Raw genomic sequence first — 27,951 nt, forward strand, 5'->3', positions numbered from 1 at the left:
GGAAGAGAGGCGGTTCCTCTGCACATGCTCAGAGGCATTTCTTCTTCCCAGCTTTTTTTCTTCTTCTCAAAGGTTAGGATGCCTCCTGACGTAGCCGAAAGGCCGTGCTGCAAAGGAGAAAAAGCAGCTCAGGTTGGCTGAGCCGCCGGCCTAGCTCGCGCACTACACCCCCCCCCCGCCCCCCGCGGGACCCGTGCTTGGCGGGGTAGGCTTCACCCGGCTGGGCCGCTTCGGTTTTCCTGCCTCCTCCTTCTCCTCCAATCGCGAGCGCCCTTACTGCTGGGTGGGCTGAGCGGCTCGCCTGCAAGCCCAGCTGATCCGAGGCTCAGCCATGGTAATGTCTGCTGCTTTGTTCTCCCCCCCTCCCACACCCTCCCCCGAAGATTCGGGGCGGAGATCGGTTCGGGGGCGGAGGGGCGCGTGTGTGGCCTGCGAGGGAGGGGTGGGGGTGGGGAAGGGAAGGCGTGCACTCTCGTCCGCGGGCCGCTTGCTCCCGATTCCCTCCTCGGAGGAAGAAGCCCTCGTGCAGCCCCCCCTCCCGCCTTCTGGCCCCATCCTGCTCCTTCGATGGAGTCCTCGGTGTTTCGGGTCTGTGGCGGGGCGCGTATAAACGGGGTTCTTGCCTCTCTCCCCCACCCCCACCTCGGAGGGAAACTCCGGAGTCGGGATGAAGATGGGCAGCGGGGGAGGCTGCAAGCTCCCGGCTTTGGCAAAGCGGCTGGAGAGGTTCGCCGTGCGCAGAAATTGCAGAAGCATCTAGCTCGAAACCGAGGCATTCATAAGCAGCCCGTTGCAGCTGTGGGAAAGAATAGGCGCACATCCACACACGAGAAATGTTGATTCCCTTGGCCTTTCTTATTCCAAGAGCAGGATCTGAGTGGGCAACGTCCCTTGAGCGTGAGAATAAACTACTAGGCTGAGTTGAGGCAGCCTTTTTTTTCTTTTTTCTTTTGCCAAGGCCAACAGGGATCTCAACTCTCAGCCTACTGCAGGGACTGCAGTTTTGTCAGTTTTCTTTTTTTGTACCTTCAACCACCAACAGACACCTCAACCCCAGCAGGAGGAGGCACAAGGCAATAAATTAGAGGTGTGGGAGTGTACCCATTTAATAACGGTCACACAATCAAGACTGCATGCAGCATGGGCAAGAGACATGGATGTGCAAGCCCATGCAAATATATATTTTTTGTACATGTGCATGCATTTAAATATATACATCAGAGTAGGGCCATATGAAAAGATGTACTTTATGTGGATGTCTGTTTAGTATAAAAGAATTTGTAAGTGCAGAGAGTCATGGCTGTATCCATGTGAACTGTATGTATGACTTAAATATAGATTCATGCATTAAAGAAGACAGTTCCTCACAGTGTAATCTAAAACACCATGTGAAGGAGTGGACCAAATTTTCAGAGCAGCTTTTGGAGAGGGTGAGAGTATTACTAAGATAAGAGGGAGCTGAAGATGCATGAAATAAATTGCTCCCTGATGTGTTGTTAAATGTATCGTGCAAGATACTTTAAACCTGTTTGAATCCTGGTGTGCTTTTAGATGAATTCTGAGGGTTGTTCATGGTTCTCCATCTGGTTGCCTGTAGAAAGTGCATTCTCCAAGTAAAGCAGGAAAAAATGATAAATTGGCTAGAAGGTCCAAGAATCTAAGCCACCATAAGGCAGCTTTCTAAGTTTTACTGTAATTCCAAGCAAAAACAACCAGCTTTTTCCTAATACAGCACCTTGACTTATCCAGGGAAGACTTAGTACTGTACCCAAATATGCAGTTATGAACAAAATGCCCAAGGAGAGGAATAATGGGACAGGCCTATACATTTCTTTTCTCATGAAGTCACCTGAACAAGAAGTGGGAAATCTAGGCCTCCCAGATGTAGGACTGCAGTGTCCCTAAGATTAGCCACCAAGGATATTTATTGAGTATGGAATTGCAGCTGAGATATCTGAAGGGCAGGTTTGTCAAATGAAACATGAGAACTTGAAATGACTCACTGGGCACTAGGTTTAGGAAAATGGTAGAATGAAGGCATTCTCCCCTAATCTAGATTACAAAGAATGTTCCGGCACTTCTATGAGTTATAGAGATACTCATGTTTATATGATTTTATTTGTGTTTAAGAGATGAGGCAGGGAACTGGCGGTGCTTGACAAGGTTGAGCTATAATTCTTGTCAGCTTTAGTTAATGCAGTGTGTGGGTTGATAGGCACAGAAAAATAAGAGGGAGAAGATATATACCAGTGTCTGTTACTCATAACAGCTAAGAGATTCTTCAATAGAAAGGAAGCATGGTTGCCAGGCCAAGGGAGACTAGAGGTCCATTTTTGAAGCTTTCTGTCAAGTCACTGAAAGTTGCAGGATACTAGACCAGGTGTAGTTGTGATCTGATCCAGCATTTAAATATCAATTTGTATTCATACTTTGCACTAGAGAACAGCAATTTAGAGAGCAATTTTTCCTGTTAATTTTTTCCCTTAGCTCCATGGGGTTGATGTTAATTTCAGTATTTGGGGAATAAATACTGGAGGAACACAAGTGGGCGTACAATCCTTACCAAACACTACCATCCATCTGCACTAGAAATCTGAATTGGCGCAATTGGTCTCTTGATGTTCCTGTCAATAGAATTCCTGGATGCAGGCTGGTTGAATTCAGTGTTTTTGAATGCAGCAGTACCTTGGTTCTCAGCTGCTTTGAAACTCACCGAATTTGGAACCTAATCTGAAAATTTTGTCCCAGTATTCATTGTTCATTTGGTACTCAATGCACAAGCTAGAACTTGTCATTGTCAGCTGCCTTGTGACTCATTACATTATTTCTTGTGGGGAAAATTTGATTGGTACTCACCGGTTTTGGTACTCATTGAGCCTCCCTGAACAAATTAATGATGAGGTACCACTGTGTTTCACTATAGTCTTGCTAAAGCATTTCAGGTTTTTTTTAAAAAAATATTTAGCTTTGCTTTCCCCAACCTGATTCCTTCCAGGCAGCTGAACTACAGCTCTCTTCGTTCTCATCAAGAATCTTCCAAGCATCAGTCAACTTCAGGGCTAAATGGAGACTTGCATTTACTCAAACCCAACATCCAGTGTTTTACATCTCAGTTGCCTTTGCCTTTCTTAACTCTTTAATTATTCTTCTCTTCCACCTCCACTCATATTTTTATTATGTACTTATGCTTGCAGTCAACTCCAGATTCAAGCAGTCCTGGGCAGCCAGCTCCTTTTCCTTCTGCCCCACGGCCGCCACCACCAATTCTACCCCCTCCATTTGTAAGTTCACCATAATGCAAGATGTATTTAACAGTATCCTAAATGTTTTTATGGAAATACGAGAGGTGTCCTTGGTCTATTCTATATTATGGTTGCAATGCCTAGAGAAATGGGAGCAAACCTGAAGTTGGTTCCAGTTTTGGGAGTTGAAAGCTCATGGCTTCTGCACCTGAAGTTGGATCAGAAATTGCTTCTGCTATGTTTGGAAGCGGCCAAATCAATTTTTTCTATATTTTGTAGGTGCTGTTATAAAATGAAAATAACCAAGCTAAAAAAAAAGTGAAATGTGAAATTAGAGGGCTACCTCAAAACTAAAACCCAATCCTTAATTATTACACAAAAACTCATTCTTCCTATGACAATATGGGGATTACATTTAATTGTTTTATTATTTATTTTCAATGAAATTATTTAATTTGTGATCTAAATTCATCAGATGGAAGGGAAGCAAATAAATTATGTGTATGCACTGGGGCATTACTTACTGTGATGCAGCCTACGTCAGTCTAATCCATTCCATCAATTTAAGTGGCCATGATTTACAGATTAGCTCATAAAGATAAATTGTAGCTTTGAGATCATTATTTAAGCTTCCACATAACTGAGGCAGGATTATAAAAATGTGATATTAGGCATACCAGCATCCTTTCTTTCTTGAAGTATGATGCTGCTGGATTGAGACTTAGTCTGTGGTTGGTCCAGAGTATATTGTGCTTTGGGCGCAGGTATATGTGTTTCTTTTCTTCTTCTTAGATGCCTCCTCCTGGGATCCCACCACCATTTCCACCCATGGGATTGCCCCCAATGGGACCACGGCCACCTCCTATGCCTCCTATGCCCCCTGGCATGATGCCACCTCCCCCTATGATTCCACCTATGCCTGGACCACCGCCCCTGGGTCAGGTAGTGCTGGTTCATGTTTTTCTTTGCCTTTTGTTCTCCAGTTTGCAATAAGTATAATGGCTTGGTCTTTTCTTTTGTCTCCAGATGCCCACAATGGTGCCACCGATGCTGCCTGGGATGATCATGCCAGGGGTCCCAGCTGGGCCTGTTCCTGTTTCTGGAGGAGGAGTGAGTGTCAGAAAGGACAGTGATTCGGGGAATTAGAATAGGGTGTGGCACAAGAGCTTGCATATATACTTCAATGGCTTTCATAACAGGGCTGCCTCTTTCATTTGGGAACAGATATATGATGCTCTTTAACCACTTGGTTGACCATACTTAGGTTGATGGATGATGGGGTGGAGTTCAGTGCAGAGAAGTAAGCAAAGCTGATTGGGCTTTAGCATCACTCGAACTTGGTAGGAAACAGGCATGCACTAGGATTATGGTCCTCCAGTTGTTGCAAAACCACAATACCCAAAAGCCCTAGCCTGGACCATGGAGAGAATGATGAAAGATCCCATCTGTCTTTTATGAATTCTGAGACCAAAATCCTCCAAACAGCTTGAAGAGAGATTGACTTGATATTTTCTTTGTCATTCATTCGTTTGTTTATTCGTTCATGCATTCATTCCAGTGTACCATCCTTCCAGAGGTCTCTGACTTCATTCCTGCTGTGCTCTAAAAAAAGCATTGAAAATTTGGCTTTCCAAAACGGCGATAGGCCAAGGTGTATTTTGCATTCCCCTTGACTCATGAGGGATTGTTGAAATTGGTGGGAGTTGTCCTTTCTCCAAATATTTATTTCCTCTGTTGATTTTTATTGAGCTTTTAATTGTAAGGTACTTGAGATCTCAGCTTGCAATCTGATAAATGTATTATTGTTGCTGTAAAAATTAGATTTTACTTCTACTATTTAGGTTCCTTTAATTAATTTGTTTTGATGAAAAAAAAATTAGTTCTTTAGTTTTAATATTAGGTGTCAATTCCCCCCAATTATGATATTGTACTAAATTCTTTCATTTATTTCTGTTGATTTTAAGAAACATCTATGCATTTTAATGTGTACCTTCTAACATTCTATAATTGCATAAAATGCTGATGAGTGGCCATAATAAAGTTAACCAACAAATTGACACAAAACCTTACTTTAGTTCTTTAAGGTTAACATGAATAAATAAAGTAAAGGGCAATAGAGGAAGATTGAACATGGCCAGCACTAGTATAAAGAATTAAAGGAAAGATAAGAAAAATAAAAAATAGGTTGAAGCTGCTTGATCTGATTTGACTTTTTTCTTTGACAGGCAGCTCCTGTTACTGACCCATCCAATAGTGAGTATCTTCAGGGATGCATTTAAATATAGCTTTGGTGTGATCTAGCACAAGAGATGCTTATTAAATCTGATATAGAGAATCATGCCAGGTGTCCTCCAGAAATAGAAATTTGGGGCTTTTTATGTTTGCATACTTGACTGAATGTCCACAGGTATTGCCCTTGCTAGGCTACATCCATTGAGTTTCTCCCCCTTGTACATCTTTTAAAGTTCTGAAAGGAGAAGAGAGGTAGGTACTGACATAAACTGCTTCTTTATTGCAGCTGCATTTTTCTCTCTCTCGTTTGTATTTTGTGTCAATAATACTGTAAATTCCAAGATATATCATCCTCTTCCATTCCAAGCAAACCATCCTAATTACCTCTCATAAAGACCCAGTGAAACCTTGCTTCCGGGAGGCATCAGCTTGGCTTTTCTGGACCAAAACATTGGACTGAATAGGCCATTGGCCTGACCCAACAAGTTCATCTTAAGATCTTATGTTTGCTGTATTTGCTGTCGCTGGCACCTGTTGCTTCTCTGCAGGACAGCAGGGTCTCTTCTATGTGTGATCCCTGACCACATCTGTTCCACTTTTCTAAGCTGTCTTCTTATTTTCTAGCCACAGTGACCCAAGCAGCACCCGTGGTGAGTATCTGGAAAAATCTCTTCCCTAGATGGGGAATTAAGGAATTATGTAAGGAATTAAATGCATCATGCGGTTTTCAAAATAACACATAGCTCTTCAAAGTATGGGGTAGCTTCTATTTTTTATTTTCCTAGGAAGATATCAAAGTGTAGTTTGCTTAACTTTGCTTGAAATTGATTGGGTTCGCCCAATGCCATAAGCCCCAAGTATTTATTGGCCTCATCTATTCTGTAAAGCTAACCCTTAAACAACCTACTTAAAACCAAAAGCAAGGGCAGGTTGAACTGTTCACCTACAATTGAAGATGGCTGGAAGAAAGAAAGTCCTAAATTATGTTTTTGGTAGAGACACTATGGATATGTTGGTACTCTTTGTGGTTTTGACCTAGCCTTTCTGTCTTTCTCATAATCTAAGCTTTCTTTTTTGCCTTTTGCCACTGTCCCAATAGGCATGGCCCTTAGTTGTGGGGGTTGAGGATGAAGAGCATGCCAGGTGGGATAGCAGATGTAAAGGTGTTATCCAATTAGGGGAGGATGACTGGTAGAGCTGTAAGATTAAGCACTAAAACAGAATTATCTTGAGGTAAGGCGGGTGGCCAATCCATTTTTTAAATGAATGGATGAAAAACAAACAAATGTCTTTTCTTCCTTTGCTTCTCCTTCCTCTCCACTATATCCAGGGATTTGTTTTATTTTTTCTCTCTCCTCTTCTGCTTTAAATTTAAATGTTGCTTTAAATTTCAGATCCCCAACCCCCTGACAGCTGCAATGCAACAAACTGTAATTCTTGGTGGCTCTCCAGTGCTGGATACAGGACGAAAGGTAAAGAACAAAAAATGTCTCAGTGGAGAAAAGGCATCAGGTTTCTTGATGTCATTTCTTTTTGTTCCAGGAAGCAAAACAGGGTTGCATGTTGGCATTCCGCTGATCCAAAAATGGTTCACAGAAGGTGCACCAAAGAGATAAAGAGCTCCACCGTTTTGTGCTGGTGATCATGACTAGCACAGATGGACATCTGGAGAGAGTCTCCTAACTATGTTAGTGTTTTATCTCAAACAGTGTAGTCTTAATTCTTTGCCTGGTTTCCCCATGCTGCTTCTCTACCCTTTCTCTACCCTTTCTCTCCAAGAGAATAAATGAAGTGCCTTACAAGGCCCAAGGGAAAAAGTGAAAGTGGATGTGAACACTAGATGATGGCAAAGGACTTCAGTGGATAAAGGAAAGGGGAAGCTAGAAGAAGCATTTTGCAAATAGCATAATTCACAAAAGGGGATGGAAAATCTTGTGAGTTTATTTTCTGGGCTAAAGGAAATTAACTCATAATTCATACCCCAAATCCAACTTATGTACCTTTTGCAGAATAGAGAGCGAGCCAGAGAGTGAGATATATAGGACGGGATAGCACCAAGGCAGGTGGGCAGGCCGAGAAGGTGGTAGGTACTACCGGTCCAGGCGAACCGGTCTGAACCGGCAGCAGCCCACCTCTGTTCATGCGGTTGCTGTTGCGTTCTTCATTATTTTACTGCCTCTTCTAGGAAGATCCAGATGCTGACCTTTCGATTTTTGTATTTTCACAGTGGGAAATGTTTCTTATTAATCTTCCCTAAATGTCCCCCTCCCCCAGGAGATTTTCTTTAGATGTTGCTCACACAACTTCCTAAAAGCTACAAAGCTGCTTTTTTATTTTTGTGCTTTCTTTGGAAGTAAACACTGTGATTCACAGAATAGTGGTTTCTCTTCTCTGAATCAGTGTCTGTTCGGGATGCGGTGTGTGTGTGTGTGTGTGTGTGTGTGTGTGTGTAGGGATGATTGTGGATATTTGCCGAACTGGATCTCAGCTTGATTTGGTTTGGTTTGAATTTTCTTTACAGAAGCCAGCATGGAGTGAGCATAAAGCCCCTGATGGGCGGATCTATTATTATAATGCTGAAACCAAACAATCAAGTTGGGAAAAGCCAGATGAACTCAAGTCTAAGGCAGAGGTGAGAGTTGTTCCTATGCTTGGTTGCTGGAGCAACTTAGACATTGATTTCCTCCCCCCACCCCCATGTATTGGGTCTCTGGTAAGTGAAAGTCAGCCATCCCAGGCAGCAATCCCATCTGGTTTTTCTCCTAAAAAGTAGGTTTGGAGTCATAATCCTAAGAATTCCTGGAATCTAAACACAGGAGATGGTGAGGCTGATAAGGAACTGTAAAACAGGCACTCGGAGGAAGTGTGCACAGCATGGAGAAGATTTAGGGATACGGGATACAAATGGTTAAAGATTGAAGAGGCTTGTGGTCTGTTCCAGAAGATAGGGCAAGAACCGGCAGGTAGAAGGGGGCTGATCTCAACCGATGTTTGGGAGAAATTTTCTGCCAGCAAAGAGTTGTATCTACATGGAACAGACTCTACTTCATTGTGGAAGCTGGATGGCCATCTGTCAGGGAAGTTGTAATTCCAACATTCCTGTATTCAGCAATTGATTGAGTTAGGATCTCTTTCAATTCTAACCAGGTCCATCCAATTATCTCAGATTATTTCGTGGAATCTTGGAGAATTTGTTGACTACAGGACTTGCTCTCATCGGCTGGATGTGAACCAGATAGATGCTTTAGAAGAAGGCCATCAGGAGCCTTACTTCTAAGTGAGGAAAGAATTGTTGAATTATTCAATGAAAAAAGAATCATGTGGCCATTAGCAAAATAACCCCTTAGTATCAGCGTAATTTATAAATAACCCTTTAATAAGAAACCACACTGGTTCTCACTCAAAATTCAATTTCCCAAGCAGACAGCCAAATGCTTTTTTAGACACAGGATATAACTTTAGCTTTTCGCTTCACAACCAAGTCGGGGCTAATAGAAAAGAAGGCTTTTGTGATTAAATATTTCAGGTTAATTTAAGGGTATTGTATGAATGCAGGAAAGGAATCAGTTCATTAACTCAGACAGGCAAGCTTGATTATAGCTACGGATTGGTCTGTCAGTGCATAATTTTTCAGAAAACGATAAAAAGTTCTGGATCTTTACCCCACAACACTCTCTCCCTCCCTCCCTCTCTCTTTCTCTCTCTCTCTCTCTCTCTCTCTCTCTCTCTCTCTCTCTCTCTCTCACACACACACACTCACACACACACACACAGACACACACACAAAATACACTTGCTAAGACTGTTTTTTTTTTTCCTTCTGCAGATCTTGCTGTCTCACTGTCCTTGGCGTGAGTATCGCTCAGAAACTGGGAAATCCTATTACTACAATACTCAGAGCAAGGAGTCACGCTGGACCAGGCCACGAGAGCTGGATGACATTGAAGGTGAGGGTCTCCAGGATCAAATCTAGGGTGGGGTCCTGCTTCCCACAATCTTCCTTTGATAACCTTTTCCTGTTTTTGTTCTTCAGCATTGATCAAGGAGGAAGAGGAGGAAGCAGAGTAAGTTCCTGGAAGCAGATTGCATCAAGAAGAGCTCAAAAGAGCTGGCTGGGCAAGAGAAAAGACAGGCCCACCCAGCAGGGCTTGTCCCATGAGAGATGGGCACGGAGTGAGCAGGGGCAGGGCAGGGGACTTCCTTTTTCTTCCACGCCTCCCCTAGATGTTGACTCATCTCTCCGGAAGATCTGCTGAACCTGGCACCTGGGTCACAAAACCTTCAGAAAACCTTGAGCTTTGCCATTTTGCTCGCAAATAAAATTTCTATTTCTGATTCTACTTGATGGTGGCAAGAAATCGAAAAATGCTCATGGAAACACAGAACCCCAAAAGGGGCTGAGTGGGGCTAGGACTGGTTGAGACCGGTCCTATGTCCCTTCTCTCTGGAATCCATTGTGTGGAAAGTTCTCTAAACTGTGCAGTAAATTGGGCTTGTCTTGTTCTGCTGCAAAATATTCATAGCTGCCATCTTCTTCCTTCCCAGGAGGCAACAGCTACCTCAGCAATCAGAGGCCCAACCATTGTTGGGCCCTGCCAGTCCCACCCCATCTTCCGCGGCCACCTCCGACACGGAAGGCACTGGGGGTGTTGAAGAGACCCCAGGGACTGAGGGAGTCCCAGCTGCTCTTGAGGAAGAGGTCACAAGCAGGTAATTCAAGAGGAGGGGACAGCAGAGGGAAGTTCTTGTCTAGAGCCATCTTTCTAGCGCAATTGTTTCTCAATCTTAAGACCCTCTTAAGATCTGTGGACTTCAATTCCCAGAATTATCCAGCCTGGATGAGGAATTCTGGGAGTTTTTCCTTTATCTGTGTCAGAAGCACCTTCAAGTTATAGACACATGACATTCAACGCTGAACAGGTTAAAAAGGTATAAAATAGGTCATAGAAATACAGGCAGTCCTCTACTTACAACAGTCCATTTAGTGACCATTCAAAGATACAACGGCACTGAAAAAAGTGGCTTCTGAGCATTTTTCACCCTTAACGACCGTTGCAGCATCCCTGTGGTGATGCGATCAGAATTCAGACACTCATCAGCTGATTCATACTGATGACAGTTGCGGTGTCCTGGGGTCACGTGACCCCCCCTTTTGCGACCTTCTGACAAGCAAAGTCACTGGGGAAGCCAGGTTCACTTAACAACCCTGTGACTTAACAACTGCAGTGATTCACTTGTGTCAAGAAAGGTCGTCAAATGGGGCAAACCTCCCTTAACAGATGCCTCCCTTAGCAACGTAAGTTGTGGTCATAAGTGGAGGACTCCCTGTATAGCCCACGTAAAATGTATGTAAAATCAGTAGGATTCTGGGAGTTGAAGTCCACACTTCTTTAGAGTTGCCAAGGCTGAGAGGTCCTGGTCCAGCAGATAGTGGCATCTTTACTCCAACCAATCTGGAAAACATCAGATTGAGGAACGCCACACTAAAAGCCTGCCTAAGGCTTTCAAACTGGGGGCTGCAGGACAAATAGAACGATAGGAAGAGGAAGATGGACACTCCCCTCTGTTCATCTGCTGATTTATCTGTGTGGAAGGCCGCGCCATCCACCTGGAATCCCTAGCATCGGTTAGCTGAAGCTTGGCTTCACGCTTTGTCCAAATGCTTTGCTTTTCCTTGGGCAGCTGTGATCCCCTGCAGAGAGATGAAGAAGATCGTGGCAGTGGCAGTGCCTGGAACAACAAAGAGGAAGCCAAGCAAGCTTTTAAGGAGCTGCTCAAAGAGAAGGTAATCATTGCAGAAGGGAAAGGAGAGAACGAGGAGTTAAGGAGCCTTTTGAGATAACATTTCTTTTATGCCCGTCGCTTAGCCTGCCCAGAAAACGGTGGCAAGTTTTGTGTCCCGAGTGCTTTCCATTGAGACCCGTTCAAGCAGAAGAAAATCAAAATACCAAGCTTGTTATACCCTGATTCTTGTACTTGTTTTAAAAATATGGGTTGAAAAGAAGGAGCCTGCCAACTAAGGCAATACAGGCCTAACCGCTGCAGTCCAAGAGCAGAAGATGGTACAGCTTGATTGAAGTACCCCATTTTCTGGCTTTAGGGCGTTCCAGCTAGTGCATCCTGGGAACAGGCCATGAAGCTTATAAGCAGTGAACCCCGTTTCAGGTATGATCCTGGGTGGATGCATCTAGTTCCCTCCCTCCCTTGTCAGACAGAGAGTCCAAGTTGCAGACCCGTATGCTGAAAGCCCTACAGAGAGAACTCAGTTGCCGTGCCCTGCCCATCCACCTTGTTTACTCACTCAGGGAACTAGAACTCCGGGTCCCCTGTTTTTCTTTGCCTGTTGCCCATGTGAGCCAGCTCTTGACCTCTGGCTTCTGTGTGTCCCAGTGCTTTGCCCATGCTGAGCGAGAAGAAGCAGGCATTCAATGCCTACAAGGCTCAACGGGACAAGGAAGAAAAAGAAGAGGCCCGGCTGCGGGCCAAGGAGGCAAAGGAAGAACTGCAGCGCTTCTTGGAAGAACACAACAAAATGAATTCTACCACCCGCTACAGGTACACGAGGATCAGGATGCTTGGTGGAACAGCAACCCAGCGGGGGAAGGTTGGGAGCCTGGATGGTTCTCTCAGAACTGTTTTAGAGATTGCTAAGAGAACTGGTGTCTTTCTGGCAAGGTCTTGAAAGAATCCTTCGGAGGAAATAGGTTAGGTGTGGCTGGCCCAGTCCCTTGAATAGCATCAGCTGTAATGATGATTAATTTTGCAAGGTTGCACATCTGAACCTGGCAGAGATTTAGCACTTTGGGGAACAGGAAGCTGCATTTTCCAGTAATGAACCTAGAATTTATTGCTGGATTTCCAGTGGGCTAGAATGAGAGATGTCAATGCTGAAAAGGTTGCAGCTTGAAGACCAGAAAAGAGGATGTTACCTTGGCTATGCTAAGCAGTCCACTTTCCCCTGTTCAGGCATGAAATAGGAGGTTTCTGTTACAGGTATCCCTCTTATTTTTTTCTGTTGCCAAATCTCTGTCCTCACCAGATCAAAGTAGAGAGGCTGTTGCTTGGTTCTTCCAAGCATGGATGTCCCCGAGCACCTCACTCTGCCTGCTAGGTTGTCCTTGATTTATTATTACCTTTATGGTAGAGTACAACATGTGTACAGTGAGATTGGCTAAAGATGCTTCATGCATCTTTATTTATCCTCCCTTGAGGGTTGTCACCCTACCCTACCCTCCCATCTCCAATTTCCTTTTCTGTTTCCCTCAGAAAAGCTGAGCAGATGTTTGGTGAGCTAGAAGTGTGGGCTCTGGTGCCTGAAAGGGATCGCAAGGAGATCTATGATGACGTTCTTTTTTTTCTGGCCAAGAAAGAGAAGGTATGTCAAGAATGGGGCAAGGGCAGGAGTTCTTGATAGCAACAGCAGCAACAGCAAAAGTGCAGGCATCACCCTTCCCCCATAGCCTTCCTTCCTGAGTAACAGTAGAAAAACTAATCTTGATACTTGCTCCCAGAAATTGAGGTCAGGAATCCAAGATTACTGAGATGGATACTAGCCACCAACATCCACAGAGAGTCCAACCCACAGTTTCATCTGAATTTGCAAGGTTGTTTTGATAAAAGCCCCGTCCCTTACACATATGTGTGTGTGAGACCTTATTACAAAACGATTGAGGTTTGCGCTGTGACATCCTGACACTTTCATTCCTTCATTCCTACGCCTCCAAGCGGAAACCCACAGCCCTAGCATTAATGGTGCCCCTTCTGTCTCACCCAGGAGCATGCCAAGCAGCTCCGCAAAAGGAACATTCAAGCGCTGAAGAGTATCCTTGATAGCATGAGCCGTGTCAGCTTCCAGACCACTTGGTCTGAAGCCCAGCAGTATCTAATGGACAACCCCAGCTTTGCCGAAGACGAAGACTTGCAAAGTGAGTCATCTTCCACCACCTCATTGCCCCTTCCTCCTACTTTCAACTTTCTAGCTCTTGTCTTCACACGCTATGGGAACCATATATTCACATCTTTAAGCCATAACGTAGGTTATTTATTTGGGCAGTGCAATCTAATTGCTACCTTCTAGAAGTCACAAAAGCTAGAAGTATAACAAGCTGTCCTAACATTTCAAACACTTGGCCTGTCTGCTGCCCTGGTGACAGGTTGGGCCCCAACTTCCCATCTTAGATAGGACAGCTACAGCTCTCCGTGGTTAGAGCCTTCATTCACTCTCTAGGCTCTCTTCCCCTTTGTCTGTGCCTGTCACCTCATTACAGAATAAACGTGTACTTTTCCTCCGGTGTCACCATGGTTTGATCACTTAGCTCAGCCTGGCCTGCTCCCAACTTTCCCTCTTTCAGACATGGACAAGGAGGATGCCTTAATCTGCTTTGAGGAACACATCCGGACGTTGGAGAGGGAGGAAGAGGAGGAGCGTGAACGGGGTCGATTACGGGAGAGGCGTCAGCAGAGGAAGAACAGGGAAGCCTTCCAGGTATTTGCAATCACAGCCATGAGCCAAGGAGGCTTTTGCTGGGGAATCTTTGGAAAGACTAGTGTGATTTGCCTTGCAGAGCAAGAACTTTAGCAAGAATTCCATGCCTTGTAGATTCTGGTCATTAGCACTTGAAAGAATTAGAGGCGATCTTCAAGCTGCTGGGATCCAAAGGCGTAGTCAACTTGCAGAATTCTCAGCAACGACCACATTACCTGAGAAATTCGAGCAATTGCTGAGAATTTGGGAAATTGTCCATACATCTGAAAGTGGACATGGCGGAGAAGCGCTGACATTTTCTGAAGTTATACCCTTCACTGTGCCAGTTTGGTGCTGTCTGCTGCTTTTTAAAGAAATCACTCATTTTAACATCTGCCTTTTTCAGTCGCTGAACTGACTGATGCCAGCTTTTCCCAGGCCTAATATTGTAATCCATCACTTCTGTAGAAGTCTGGATTATTGCATTTGCCCATAGAATAGCCTTCCCTAATTTAGCACTGTAGAAGTCTGTTGGATTTCCAACTTCCAGAATCTCCAACCAGAGAGGAAGAAAAACCAGGGATTTATACTTCCACTACGCCCACAGACTCCAAGGCAAACTGAGAAATTCCAGGGTTTGAATCTGTGCATCAGAAGGGCATCTAAATTGGGAAAACCTAATTAAAAGAGTCAGGTAACAAATTATAGGAAAATCCTTTTATCGCTGTCACAATCTATATTGGGCTAAATGGTAAATAGACTAGTCCAGTCTTTTTCATCCTGGTGCTTGGTAAATTTCAGACTTCCTAAATGCCATGGTAGCTGGGAATTCTAGTGCCCTTCATCCAACACATTTGAAGAGCATTACGTTGAACAAGCTGCTCCGAAGATTATTCTAGATCATTTAGTGTTTCTATTGTCCATCACCTGAATCAAAATTTCCACAAACCAGGAAAGAAAAAGTCATTTTTCATTTTAATTTCACATAAACTCGTCACTATTTTATTTTGGCCTGTTTCTAGCTAGCTAATTATTTGATTATGAATCCCAAAAAGGACTGGATATACTAGAATGTAATTTCCTAACAATGTTGGCTGTCTTCAGCTTTTGAATAAAATCTAGCCATTCGTGATAGAGAAGGTGCTCGTAGAGAGAAGGCTCATATAATTTCCAGTTATTGCTTTTCTGTCATAGTTAAAAGGAATTCCCATTGACTTTCAACCCTTCAAAGCCATGTTTCCCAACCTTGGGAACCTTTAAAAAGTGGCGGATTTCAACTCCCAGAATTCCCCAGCCATCAATGACTGCTTGGAGAATTCCAGCAGTTTGAAATCCATATTTATTTAAAATTCCCAAGTTGGGAAATACTACTTCAGAGAATCTCAAGTTTCTTGTTCATGGACCTTCCAACACATTTGCAGCAGGGGTAGAATGTCCTCTTCCCCTGTGCTGACTTTTTACAGTCATTGAAAATACTGCCTCCCTATATTACAAATTGTCTTTTGTATATGTTTTGTTTTTTCATTTACAGGCAAATACAGGTATTCCTCGACTTACGACCGCAATGAAGCCTAAAATTCCTGTTGCTAAGTGAAACATTTCTTTGATGAATTTTGTCCCCATTGTACAACTTTTTTTTGCTAACGGTTGTTAAATGAATAATTGTAGTTGGTGATTTAGTGACACGGATCCTGGTTTTCCCATTGACTTTACTGGTCAGAAGGTTGCAAAAAGTGATCACATAACCCCGGGACTCTGCAACTGCCATAAATATGAATCAGTTGTCAAGCATCTGAATTTTGATCAGGTGACCATGTCATAAGTGTGAAAAATGATCATAATTCACTTTTTTCAGTGCTGTTATAACTTTGAATAGTCACTAAATGAACTGTTGTAAGTTGAGGACTACCTGTAGAGTGCTTTCTTGCTTCTGATAAACAGTTAGAGATGGATCCATAAATCCTGATGCCCATTTTATACTCCCTGTAAGGAAACTTTCTTGCATTTTCCTAATCAGTTTCAGAGACCTAAACTGTTACTGCAGGATGCCCCTATTCCTTTTGCCCAATATTTGCAGATTTTCGTTTGATCCATCCCCCCACCCCCCTCCAAATTGTTTATTTCAAATAAGAAGGGGCGGGGGGAAGCACCAGAAGAAATTGGGAAAACATGTTGCTCTTATTTAAGAGAGGAGAAACAAAAGGAGCCCAGCTAGGCTCCAGTGTGAGGAATTACTTGGATTGTGGAAGAACATAAAAAGTCCAAGAGAGCACCACAAGTGATACAATAAAGGGGGACAAGTGTGACCCTGTAAATCAGGGGTGGCCAATTAATTTTTCCAAGAGGCCACATGAGAAACTGGGACTGTTGCGGAGGGCTGAACCAACAGGCTGAACTTAACTTTATCACTTTATAAAAAGTACCAAATTCTATGGTTTTGATTAGCTGCTATACTGGTAAGAATTTACATGTTATGCTAAGACTGTGAAAATATGGAGTCTCATAGAGTGTCCTTATTTACATTTGATTTCTAATTTCCGATTGATCTCACGTGGGCTGGACAGGGACAGCCAAAGGGCCGTATTATTATTATTACCTTTATTGTCAGTGTACAACATGTGTACATTGAGGTTGGCTGAGACTCCCTTCGTCCCCACACACACCCAACACAACTCACAGTGAGAAGTCCCGAACCCAGTTCCAATTTTATGACACTATGTGGGTACAACACACCAGCCCTGCACGTCTATCATACTATGTTGACATGAAGTTATTTTCCGTTCAGAAATCTGACAGCCCATGGGTAGAAACTGTTCTTCAGCCTGTTGGTGCGGCTGGCTCTGCTTCTGTATTTCCTACCCAATGGTAGGTGAGTGAAGAAGTGCTGACTGGGGTGTGAGCTGTCCCTGAGAATTTTCCTCACTCTTCTAAGGCAGCGAGCCCTAGCAATGTCATCTAGTGATATCAGGGAGCAGCCATGATGTTTTGTGCTGTGCTCACCACCCTCTGTAATGTCGTAAAATGCCCATGTCTGCTCTAGATACCCCTGAACAACAGCTTTTAGTACTCTTTATTGTTGGCCACGCTGGCTGAATGTTCTTGTGGTAAAGAGTCACTTCATTCTTCTACGGCAGGGGTGTCAAACTCAATTGAGGGCTGCATCAGGGTTGTGTTTGACCTCGGGGGCGCTAGTGGCGGCCCAAGCGCTCTGCCAGCCAAAATAGGCTCCCGAGCTCCGTTTTCACTGCCAGAAGCACCATGGGCCAGTCCTTCGTTGTTTCCAGGGCAACCCTGCGGGCCAGATCTAAGTATTCCGTGGGCCGGATCTGGCTCCTGGGCCTTGAGTTTGACACCCCCGTTTTATGGGGTGATCATTCCGGTACACCTCATCATTCCTATTTTCTCACATTTTTTTGTGCCTTCTGGAATGCTGCATGACAGTTTTCTCTTCCTTGTATTTTTTTACTCGCAGGTAGTCGTCCACTGACAAACATTCATTCTGTGAGTGTTTGAATGTACTGAACAAGACATTGAAAATGGAACTCACGACCATTTTTCACACTTATGACCACTGTAGCATCCCCGTGGTGACATGATCAAAATTCGGATGCTTGGCAACTGGTTCATATTCATGACGGTTGCAGTATTCCAGGGTCATGTGTTTGCCTTTTGTGACCTTCTGACAAGCAAAGTCAACGGGGAAGCTGGATTCACTTAACAACAGTGTTACTAATTTAACAACTGCAGGGATTCACTTAATAACTATGGCAAGAAAGATCGTAAAGTGGGGGCAAAACTCACTTTACAAATGTTTTGCTTAGCAATGAAAATTTGGGGTTTAATTGTGGAGGACTACCTGTACTTCAAATGAGAGTAGAACATGGCAGATGTATCAATGTGAAAATATGGGTTCTATGCTCATGGTATTGTCTGGACACTCTGGAAAACAGCAAACTGTGAGGCAAAAATTGCCTAATAATTGTCCAGAAGTCTCCAGGGAAGTATGATAAAGAGGCTGGAACACAGAAGTGTAATTTTCCCAGGAATCGGGGGCAAAATTCCGACACTCGCTTTTTAAAATCTTGCACTTCTCAAGTCAAATTTTGCAGTTCTTCCCAGTGGTTCCTGCTTTCGTTTTCCTCTCTTTATCCTGCGTATGCAGCGCTCTGTTGTATCTGAAATGGTTGAGTTTCCAGATGAGCGTTGGAATGGTAAAAGGAAGGAAGTCTTGAAGAAACCTCTCTGTCAGGGCAGAGGGAGGTGGGCTTCAGGGCCTGCTTTGGGGCACACGGCCTCCCTGGCAGGGCCTGTGACTGGGGGAGGGGCTGACTCCTTGATCTCTCTCGCTCTATCGTAGAATAACCAGGCTGCTTCTTGCTCAGGCCTTCTTGGACGAGCTTCACGAAAACGGGCGCCTTCACTCCATGTCCACTTGGATGGAGCTGTATCCCTCCCTCAGCACCGACCGACGCTTTGCCAACATGTTGGGCCAGCCTGGTAAGCAGCTTCAGGCAGGAATCTCTCCCTCTCTCCCTCCCTCCCTCCCTCCCTCCCTCCAGAAAAGGTGTTTCCCAAATTATGGGCATGGATCAAATGGTCCACCCCCCCACCCCCCAGGTGGTGTTTGGGATGACTTGAAATGTCACGCTTAGGTTTAATAAACTTGAGATCTTCCCACTGGAAAAGCGGAAACTGGATCTGAATCCAGGGGATTAAACTCCGTGAACCAAGAAGGCTGGTTGAGTCAGGGGCTTCACTAAAGGTTTTATAAAGCCTTGCTTCAAGATTTTTCATGCATCCTCCTGCCTTAAGAGAAATATTTTCTATTTTGATTTGTCTTCCAGGCAAGCCCTCAAATGTGTCCTTGAATTGTAAATATATGCATCGTAAGGAGGTTTTTAATTAAAAACTTATTCTTATTAAGAAAAGTTTTTTCATAAAATAAAGGGAAAGGGAAAAAAGGAAAGGAAAAATAAAAAAGGGCAAGAAGCAAAAAGAGAAAAGAAATACAGTTAAGAGGTATAATGACTTCCAACCTTGTTTTCAGTAGTTACAATTTTGTAATCCTTCTTCCCCATTAGCTCCTCATTTTATCCAAGCTTATCTTAATCTTCAAACTTATAAATCATCTTTTTTTTTCTTTCAGCAAAAAGTCCATATAAGGTTTTCAGACTCAAAAAAATTTTTTTTCTCTCTCTCTCTGATCAACAGGCCAGTTTTCCAGTTCTGACTTTTTTTCACAATCCATTCTCCCTCTGTGGGGATTTCATTGTTCTTCCATTATTGTCTGTGCAGTAATCCATCATAAGGAATTTCTGAGCTTGTTCTGTTTGCCTCAAAGCCGTTAAGGGCCATATATCCATCTGTTGGACTTTTAGGTCACCTATTCAGACCTAAGTAAAAGAGCATCCGAGGGCACATTGTGGTGTGCGTTTCTGGTTGCTGACTTTCCAAGGGGGATAAGTAACAGAGGAATAGGAGGCGTGGACAATTTATTTTGTTTCAAATAGCATCGTTGATCCTGTACTGCTCATTTATTCTACCTCACATCCTGCTTTCTATCCTGTAACTTAAACTGATGGACATGATGTAATTTTCCAACCAAACATGGTTCATGCTTAGTTTCAGTGAAATGATGGCCTTATATTCCCCTGGGCCCAAAATCTTAGAAGCTCTGGAAGCTGCTTGAAAACTTGGTGGGCGGATCTTCTTTGTGCCCAGCGCTAATAATGAATGCATGGGCTACTTCTTGTTGTTCTTCTGTTCACAGGCTCCACCCCGCTCGATCTCTTTAAATTCTACGTTGAAGACCTGAAGGCCCGGTTCCATGACGAAAAAAAGATAATCAAGGATATTCTCAAGGTGCGGCTGGAAGGTTAACAACAGAATAGGAACTAGAAATACTTTTGGATGCAAAGCTATTTCCCTTGAGGGAATTATGTCTCATTCTGTGATTCCAGTTAGCTGGGGCCCTTCTTTGGCAGTGCCATCATCACTTTTGAGAGAACCATAAGACATTGCCTTTGAAACATCCTTCTTTGTATAGGGCAGAGGTCATTCTGATGCTTGTCTCTGCTTTAAAATCAAAGCAGGTAAGGGGAACTGGAGCTGTTCTGGGCTGCAGTTCCAGACCTTACCTGATCCAGAGAAAAGATCTTTTCAGAGAACCCTTAAAAAGATCGAAGTCTATAGTGGATTGTCTTTAGTATTCCTTTATTCCTTTTGCATATGTTGGAAGTAAACACCAGGGTTCTGAAGGAAGGAATTTAACCGTGGCTTTTTCCTATCTCTCTTTTTCCCTTTCTTCTCTCCTTGGTAGGACCGGAGCTTCAGTGTAGAAGTAAATACAACCTTTGAGGACTTCGCTCACGTCATCAGTTTTGACAAGCGTGCTGCTACGCTGGATGCTGGCAACATAAAGTTAACTTTCAACAGCGTGAGTGGAGTAGGGTGGGATCCTATGCTTCTTCACCTTGGTGACTATCCCCTATCATGTCCCAAAGGTGCTTTTTCAAGAGGCAACTGGACTTCCTTGTTTTTCTTTGAAGACATTTTGCTTCTGAAGAAGCTTCTTGGGGGAGTAGCAAAACGTCTCCAAAGAAAAACAAGGAAGTCCAGTTGCCTCTTGAAAAAGCACCTTTGGGACAACAATGACATGGAGGAATCTCCATAGACATATCCCCTATCATATTGAAATAAATATTTGTTGGGAGTGTCTTCTCTGTCTAATAATGCTGGGGCTGAGGACCCAGTGTGGCAGTTGGGCATTAGGGGTCAATATAGTTGGAAGAAAGGTCTTCTTTACAGGTAAGTGAGCTGCAGGCAGAAAAGGTGATGGCTGCTTTTGCAAAAGTTGGTCAGGCAAATCCAGGGAGGGGCAGGTTTGTGAACGAGAGCCAGTTTGGTCTAATGCGTAAGGCATCATCAGGCTAGAAACCAGGCGACATTGAGTTCTACTCCCACCTTAAGTGATGAAAACCAGCTGGGTGACCTTGGGCCAGTCACTCATTCTCCACTTAACTCACTGCACAGGGTTGTTGTGGGGAAAATAGGAGGAAGGTGTGTTGGATCTGTTCACAGCTTTGAGGTATTTGTAGAAATAATAAAGGCGGGATATTAGTAAATAAAATAAAAGAAAGCTCTGACATCAGAGGCAGTTGTGAACCACTGAGGAGATCTGTTAATGATAAGAATGCTTCGTGGTAAAAGTTCTCTCCCATTGCCTCTCCACCCCCCCCCCTACCCCCCAGCTGCTGGAAAAGGCTGAGGCACGGGAGCGTGAACGAGAAAAGGAGGAAACCCGGAAGATGCGGCGGAAGGAGGCCGCCTTCAAGAGCATGTTGCGTCTGGCAGCTCCTCCCCTGGAGCCCAATACTGCCTGGGATGAGGTGAGATCTTCTGCTCCTTGCAGGGCTGGTTTTCCAGCCGAGTGTCAAATGGAGGCTAAAGGAAGAGGGTGGCAGATTACATCTAGATAATAACAGAACAATCGGCCCAACTGTTGAATGTATCTTTTGGCATTAAGACATGGGCATTTTCCACCCTTGGAGAAACCCACCCCTCTGCTCCTGGGTGCCTCCATAGTGGAGGAAGGCCAGCCTAAGAAGGCAGGATTCCTACCAGGATACACTTGGCAGCCTCATTTTTGTAACTTTGTCTCAAAACAATGGATGCTTCTGTCCAAATCAACTTTTAAGAGAAATTGGAAATCTCCCATGGTCGAGTGAGCAAGTAGCAAAACAGTGGCTTAGGCCAAAAGGCATCCACTTTTTTTTTTTTGCCATGGGCTCACAGAGAAATGATAACTTCTTCTAGCAGCATGTGGTTTGGGAAGGAGTTGCTTCTGAGGTCTGTCACCAATTAGTTATCCCTTGAAATGTTTGTATTTGAATACAGCAGTGGAACCTCCTGCCATCAGTAAGATTGGAAATCCCACAATACACCCCCCATCTCCCCCCAAAAATCTTGCATATCCCAGGAAAGGATGTGATATGTGCTTCTTATTCTTGGTCAGGTCAGAGAGCAGTTTGTCAACAATATTGCGTTTGAGCAGATCACACTCGAATCGGAACGGATCCGCCTCTTTCGTGAATTCCTGCAGTTGCTGGAGGTGAGCAGCACCTGTTTCATGTTTGGGCCTGGCAGAGCAGTTGAATCCCAGCCAGGGAATCTGCTTGAAACCCCATGGGACCGGTAAGTAGAGTTGCGTTGAAGGAGGATAGAGAAGACAGTTTGTGATGGTGGCTGTAGCTCTGGCGTAGGATGAAGGTAGAGGTTCGTTCTCTGAGCTTGTGGGTTGGATTCCAAATGTTTTGTCACCAGGCTAGGTCACATCTTCAGCGGAGTTTAGGGGAAGAGAAGACAGTGGCTGGGAAAGCCACGTTTCAAAGTAACCCAGTCTTCCTTTTTCCCCAGAGTGAGTGCCAGCATTTCCACACGAAGGCCAAGAAGCATGCCAAGAAGCCAAAGAAACATCATCGCAAACACTCTGCCTCGGTGAGATTTGGGGAGGACAGTGGAGTGCGCAAATAAAAACAAAATGTTGATCATGGGCAGCTGGATTCCCCTGGGCTTTGAACTAAGCTACTGTCGGGCTCAGTCCCAGAGACGAGGCAGTGAGATCCAATTAAGCCCAGTCCTTGATTTGCTTATACAAATCTTGCCAAACTAAAGCTGTAACTTCTAAGCTACTAGATGTATCCCGAGAACTTCTAGGCCAGGGACTGTGAGGAATCTCTTCCCTCCCTCCGTTTTAGGACTGCGCAGTCTCTTAATCCAGGCCTCTCTCTGGGGAAGCTCCGAGTGGGCCAGATCCTGCTCCTCTGCTGCTGCAGGTGCAAATTTCCATCATATCCACTTGGAATTTGGAGCACCTTGTCTCAGATGCAAGTCAGGCTATTTATTTAGAGCATCTTGAAAGTATCTTGAATCGGAAACAGCTGTGCTCTTCTGAGTGAGACGTAGTCTACTGTGATCTTGAAACACTTCCAAAATGCTCAAAACAACATATTTCCCATGCAAAAAGGGGCATTTTCACACTTTGAGCTTTTCAGTTTGGGGAATGGCATTTCAGCTTCAAATTGAAACTGCCTTTTATTTCTATTCCTCCAAAGCTTTCTCTTCTATCCTATTCACTGCTGTTAAGCCAGATGCCCGCTCTGTGCCAGAAAAACTCAAGGGCCTTGGGTGGGTGTTTAGTAGGGTGAGGGACAAGAAGCCAGAGGTGCCACCTTAGACCTCCAGGAGGGATGATCTCTTACTTGGCAAGGGTTGGTAAGTTTGATCAGGACCTTTTAAACACCTCCCCAACTTTGATTTAAGACACCTTGTCAGAGGACTGACAAGAGCTGGAGGAAATTAGCTTAGGAAAAGGTGTCTTAATGAGAAGATTGCCCGGTGTGGCAATGAGTTCTGCAATCTGGTCGCTGTTGTACAGGATGAATAATGATAAGCTGGTTCAAGATCAGGGATTGTTTACTGTTTACTAACACAAAAATGCAGCAGCTTGGCCTGCTCCTTTCCTGCTCCTCTTCCTCGATAGATTTCATCTTCACTTTGGCTTATTTCTTTTTTCCTGTGACTCTCTCCCAGGGTGGATTTGAGTTAAATCAAGTCGATTTAAATCACTAGTAAAAAGGCTTGATTTAAATCGAGTTGCTTTAAACGATAATTTTTAAAGAGCAACTGTCATCTCTGTCCTGCAGCAGCTCCTCCTCTGACCCGCTGTTGACTCACCGACAGTCCCATTCACTTTAATGGGACGGCTGGTGATGCGGCACTGAGACAACAAGGTGAGGGACGTGGCAGGCAGCAGGTGCCCAGTAACAGGCACTGCCCTGATGGATCTGAAATGACAAGTGCTCTCTCAATGTAATTCTTGCTGGGAGTTACAATCTTTAATATTGCAGAGCTTGGGTTCATTGAGTTTACAAAAATGTAAATATTGCAGAATATACTACATAACTAAGCTCCGTTTCATGCTGAATAAACTAAATTATTAATGTATCTTAAATAGAAAACTACCTTTAGATAGATTGTTGCTCCAAAAGCATTTTATTAAAATAAATCTGATAACAATCAAAACAATCCGATTTAATTTTCTTTAAAAAAAACCTTTTTTTAAAAAAAAAATCATCCATTTTTACCCACCCTGATCTTTCTGCTCTTCCTCTGGCCATGGCTGTCTGGTGACTCCTTTTTCCTCCTGCAGGGCTCAGAATCGGGCTCAGATCATCCCCACCGAGCAGCCAAGCGGAAGAAACGAAACCACTCGGAATCCGCAGGTTCCGGGGCCTCATCTTCACCTGACTCAGGTAAGGCTTGGAGTGGATGAGAAACTGTTTAGCTCCATAGAAAAGAAGCCCTTACGAGAAACTAGGAAACCAGCTTTGTATTTGGGGGAAAAAACATGTTAATTCTAAAAAACAAATCCACAGGCATTGGCTTGTTTAGGACAGGCAACATTACTGTCACTTAGCAGTTGCACTTTCTGTCTTTGATGAATATATTTTTCAGCCTCCAAGGGACACGCAACATGTTGTGGATGTAGAGAAAGTTCAGGGAGTAAATTTTGGGGATGTGTTTTCGCATAACACTTGTGGACAGTTAAGAGAAGAAGGGGCAGCTCAGGCTTAGGAAAGTTGTCTGTGGCTCTTGTCGTTTTTGTCCGAATGACAAAAGCTTTGTGGTGTCAGACGGTGAGCTCTATCCGTTTGGGACCATCTGCACAATGTCAAGAATGATGTTCAAAAGGGGCTGGGCGCACAACACATTATTTTCATCAGGCTCTCCCATTTGACAAAACCTCCCCATCCCAGGCAACACTACTGGAGTCACAACATACCTATTTTAACTTGTTTTAAAACTCATAAAAAATGATGGGCTAAAATTCTTTTCACCAGTACAACTTTCAGCAGTGTGTTCTTGAGACTGTAAAAATGAGGAAGCTCCCACAGCATGCAAATTGCTCTTCCTTAATTTGATCAGAAAAACCCATTGATAAGGCAGCATCTGCCTCACCCCATCCCCCAATCTTCGGCCACCGTCCCAGGATGTCTGCAAGATCCTTGGCCTGCTTGCCGTGGCATCACTGCTTGGGAGTGGGCTGAGGTCATCCCAGGGGAAAGCTGGGTTGGCCCATCTCCCTGTCTGCACAAAACTTTCTGTCTTCCCTCAGAGCACAGCCCCAGGCGTGCCAAGAGGCAGAAGAAGAAGAGCAAGAAGAAACGCCACAAGTCGGTGAGTAGGCGGTGGCAGCAGAAGGGAGGCAAGGGGAGAGATCCAGATGGAAAAGGACTATTCGCATAAAGCCAAGCTTCTTGGGAAAAGGGGGGGGGGCATTCCCCTGGCAGCTCCCTTTGCACGGGTCTTGGCCCACAGAGTAGGAGCAGGTAACACTCTCTGGGGATTCAAGGGAGCACCCAAGGCTGAAGGGACACATGTTCTGAAGTGGCATCAAACCCACTTGGCAGAGTTTGGTACTTTGCAACCGTTTTATCTCAACGTCTGCATTGCTGGGTTACAATCTCTGGGGCTCACTTGCCTTCCTTGGTTGTGCTAGCCTTCTGTCACCCAATGGGCCGGTCACCCAGGTCCCCTCCTCCCGGGCCCCACCCACCCTGCAAACCATTTCTTTTACAGAACAGCCCTGAAAGCGAAGCTGAGCACAAGAAGGAGCCAAGCCGGGCAGAAGAGTGGGAGCGAGGGAAGGCGCCTCTGCGACCTGAGGGGAGGGGCCACTCCCCTCCCCGGGGCACTCGGAGGGAGCGGGTGAGACTTGGTGGGGGGGTTGCGAGCAGAATCCCAGCCTAGGAATGGCTTCTCCTAACCCAAGAGGTGGGAAACTATGGCTCCTTTATGACTCGTGGACTTCAATTCCCAGAATTCCTGAGCCAGCATGGAATTCTGGGAGTTGAAGTCCACAAATCATAAAAGGGCCACAATTTCCCAGCCCTGTCCTAACCCTTTCGGATGGGAAATCGAAGACCACAAATAGGTGGGATGATTAGGGTGGAATTTGGGTTAGATATGGGTTTTTTATATATATATTAAATATAGTAATATGTTTTAAATATAGTACTATGTTTCATCCTCAAAAATGACAAGAATTGCTCTCTGTTTTCAGCAGTCTCGATCTCTTGGGGCTCTAGGGGCCATGTAAAGGGAATTGCACATCCCTGCTTTAGGACATGGAGGATGGAGGAAGATAGAAAAAAGGAAGGCTTGGAGGGAAGGCTGGATGAGGGATTCTTACCTGCCTTCTTTCTGCTGTCAGAGTGGTTGGGACACCTCAGAGAGCGAGGAGCTGAGCGAAGGGGAGCTGGAACGTCGGCGTCGGACTCTGCTGCAGCAACTGGGTGACCAGTAATTGACCCCTGCCTCTTTTGAGGCATCCCCCTCAACACCAATGTATGAGAAGCATTCAGTCCTTGTTCCTGTGGCAACTCTGCCTTGTTTTGGCTTTGGTGGCCTCCAAGCCAAGTGTACGCACTGCTCTTGCTGGACCCCGCCCGTTGGGTCACAGTCTTCTTCATTACGTTCACCTGCTTCTAAGAGGGGAGCAGCTGCTCCTGCCCATTGACAGCAGTCATTTCCAGCGACACTACCTGTCTACATCAAGCATCAGGACAGGGAGGAAAGTTCAGGTGTGCAACTGGAGGGCATCACCAAAATTGAAACCCGGCTCTTGGATCATCCAGCAGAAGATTGGGGGAACTGCACCTGAGCATCAGAAGGAATGAGGTCTGTCTCCACTCAGACTTCACCCAGGGCCACTCTAGCCTAGAGCTTCCTTTGGCCTAGATGCAAAATGGTGGCAGGAAACAGCTAAAATACACCACACCGTCAGTCTTGTCTAATCTGAAGACAGGAATAGGCTACATGGTCTTCTGGAAGGTTATCACTGTGACTGGATCCTTTTCCCTGGTTGCGGTATCCCCTTGTGAGTTAAGGATTTAATGGAATTTTTAAAACAATATTTATAATAAATCTGGACTGAAAATACCAATCTGTGGCCTCCTGTAGAAAATTTTAGTTTATATTGGTTCCAAATGATTTTAGAAAAAAAAAAACCCTCAAAAGAATATTTTCATAACCTATTGGACTGGATCTAATCCCCCAAAATAACAGAGGACTTGAAGGTGTGCTGGCAGGTATATCCTTAAAAAAGGGAAGAGAGGATATGCAAGTATCCTAAGTTGGTACATGTGGCAAAGTAGCCATGCTGGGTGTATATAAAGTGAGCATGAAATTCATCCATAATCATTGTGTGAATAAAACAAGCTAAAAATGCTGATCAGATTGCTGATTTCCACATTTTAAACTGATGGATGGCATACTTCCGTATTTATAATCATGTACTCAAATTTATTACGTGTACTTAGATTATTTCCACAAATTGTTCCCTTACAATTTCTTTTTCATAAGCCAGCTTTTTCTCAAAAGTTGACCTCCCAATTGACTAGATCAGGGGTGTCAAATTCAAATTTCAGTGAGGGCCACATCAGGGTTGTGTTTGATCTCGAGGGCGGGTGTGTGTGTGGGTGGGGGGGCATGGAAATGCAAAAGGAGAAACATTTCTCAGTGTCTCCTTGCCTTGTGATCAAATGTCACTTTTGGTAGTAATTTGTTTTGCTAGCACTCTGCCAGCAAAAACAGCTCAGGAGGGCTTGCGGGCGCCCTTCCTGAGCTCCATTTTCAGCTGCCACAGCCTCCTCCGACATGCCAATTGCCACCAGATTGTAGATCAGCACCCAGTTGGCCTGATCCAGGCCAAGGCACTGCGTTCCAGTCCTTTGCTGTTTCCAGGGTGGCCCCGCGGGCTGGATTCAAGCTTTGAGTTTGACACCCCCGGACTAGATAATGGCTACCATCTCTGGTTCAGAGAAGATGAACTTCAGTAAAAGTGACTTTAAGAGAATTTTGACCTCTTTTTCAAAGTATATTTAGGAATCCCAAGAAATTTGAAACATTCAGAGATGGGTCTGACCATTTTAGTAGCTTTCTCAAGGCATA

The 27,951-nt window shown here is 44.5% G+C and overlaps 1 protein-coding gene across 4 annotated transcripts; it reads left to right on the top strand.

Annotated features, from left to right (window-relative positions):
* Window positions 1–27,229, top strand: PRPF40B (pre-mRNA processing factor 40B). Of its 4 annotated transcripts, none has more exons than XM_087925277.1 (27): window positions 1–334; window positions 3,195–3,281; window positions 4,035–4,184; window positions 4,269–4,352; window positions 5,468–5,495; window positions 6,099–6,124; window positions 6,869–6,946; window positions 7,996–8,106; window positions 9,301–9,421; window positions 9,508–9,538; window positions 10,020–10,184; window positions 11,157–11,259; window positions 11,575–11,639; window positions 11,865–12,029; window positions 12,741–12,849; window positions 13,249–13,399; window positions 13,826–13,959; window positions 18,321–18,435; window positions 19,709–19,800; window positions 20,258–20,374; window positions 21,189–21,326; window positions 21,953–22,048; window positions 22,354–22,434; window positions 24,149–24,251; window positions 25,115–25,176; window positions 25,579–25,707; window positions 26,063–26,944. In XM_087925277.1, the coding sequence occupies exons 1-27, from the start codon at window positions 332–334 to the stop codon at window positions 26,096–26,098; spliced, it is 2,580 nt and encodes an 859-aa protein (XP_087781403.1). In that variant the 5' UTR covers window positions 1–331; the 3' UTR covers window positions 26,099–26,944. The 4 variants fall into 4 exon arrangements, with proteins under 4 accessions (XP_087781403.1, XP_026570544.2, XP_087781404.1 ...); XM_026714759.2 differs by having other exon boundaries at window positions 59–334; window positions 26,213–27,229; XM_087925278.1 differs by having other exon boundaries at window positions 189–334; window positions 26,066–26,944.
* The last annotated feature ends 722 nt before the right edge of the window (window positions 27,230–27,951 follow it).

This window comes from Pseudonaja textilis, chromosome 2 (assembly GCF_049901715.1).
Source record: "Pseudonaja textilis isolate UNSWEBS1 chromosome 2, rPseTex1.2, whole genome shotgun sequence".
Taxonomy (NCBI): Eukaryota; Metazoa; Chordata; class Lepidosauria; order Squamata; family Elapidae; genus Pseudonaja; species Pseudonaja textilis.

Bases quoted from the DNA above. Each gene is read 5' to 3' on its own strand.
- PRPF40B (XM_026714759.2), top strand. The intron at 11,640-11,864 runs GTATGATCCTGG...TGTGTGTCCCAG, and splicing joins AGCAGTGAACCCCGTTTCAG to TGCTTTGCCCATGCTGAGCG. The intron at 22,049-22,353 runs GTGAGCAGCACC...CTTTTTCCCCAG, and splicing joins AATTCCTGCAGTTGCTGGAG to AGTGAGTGCCAGCATTTCCA.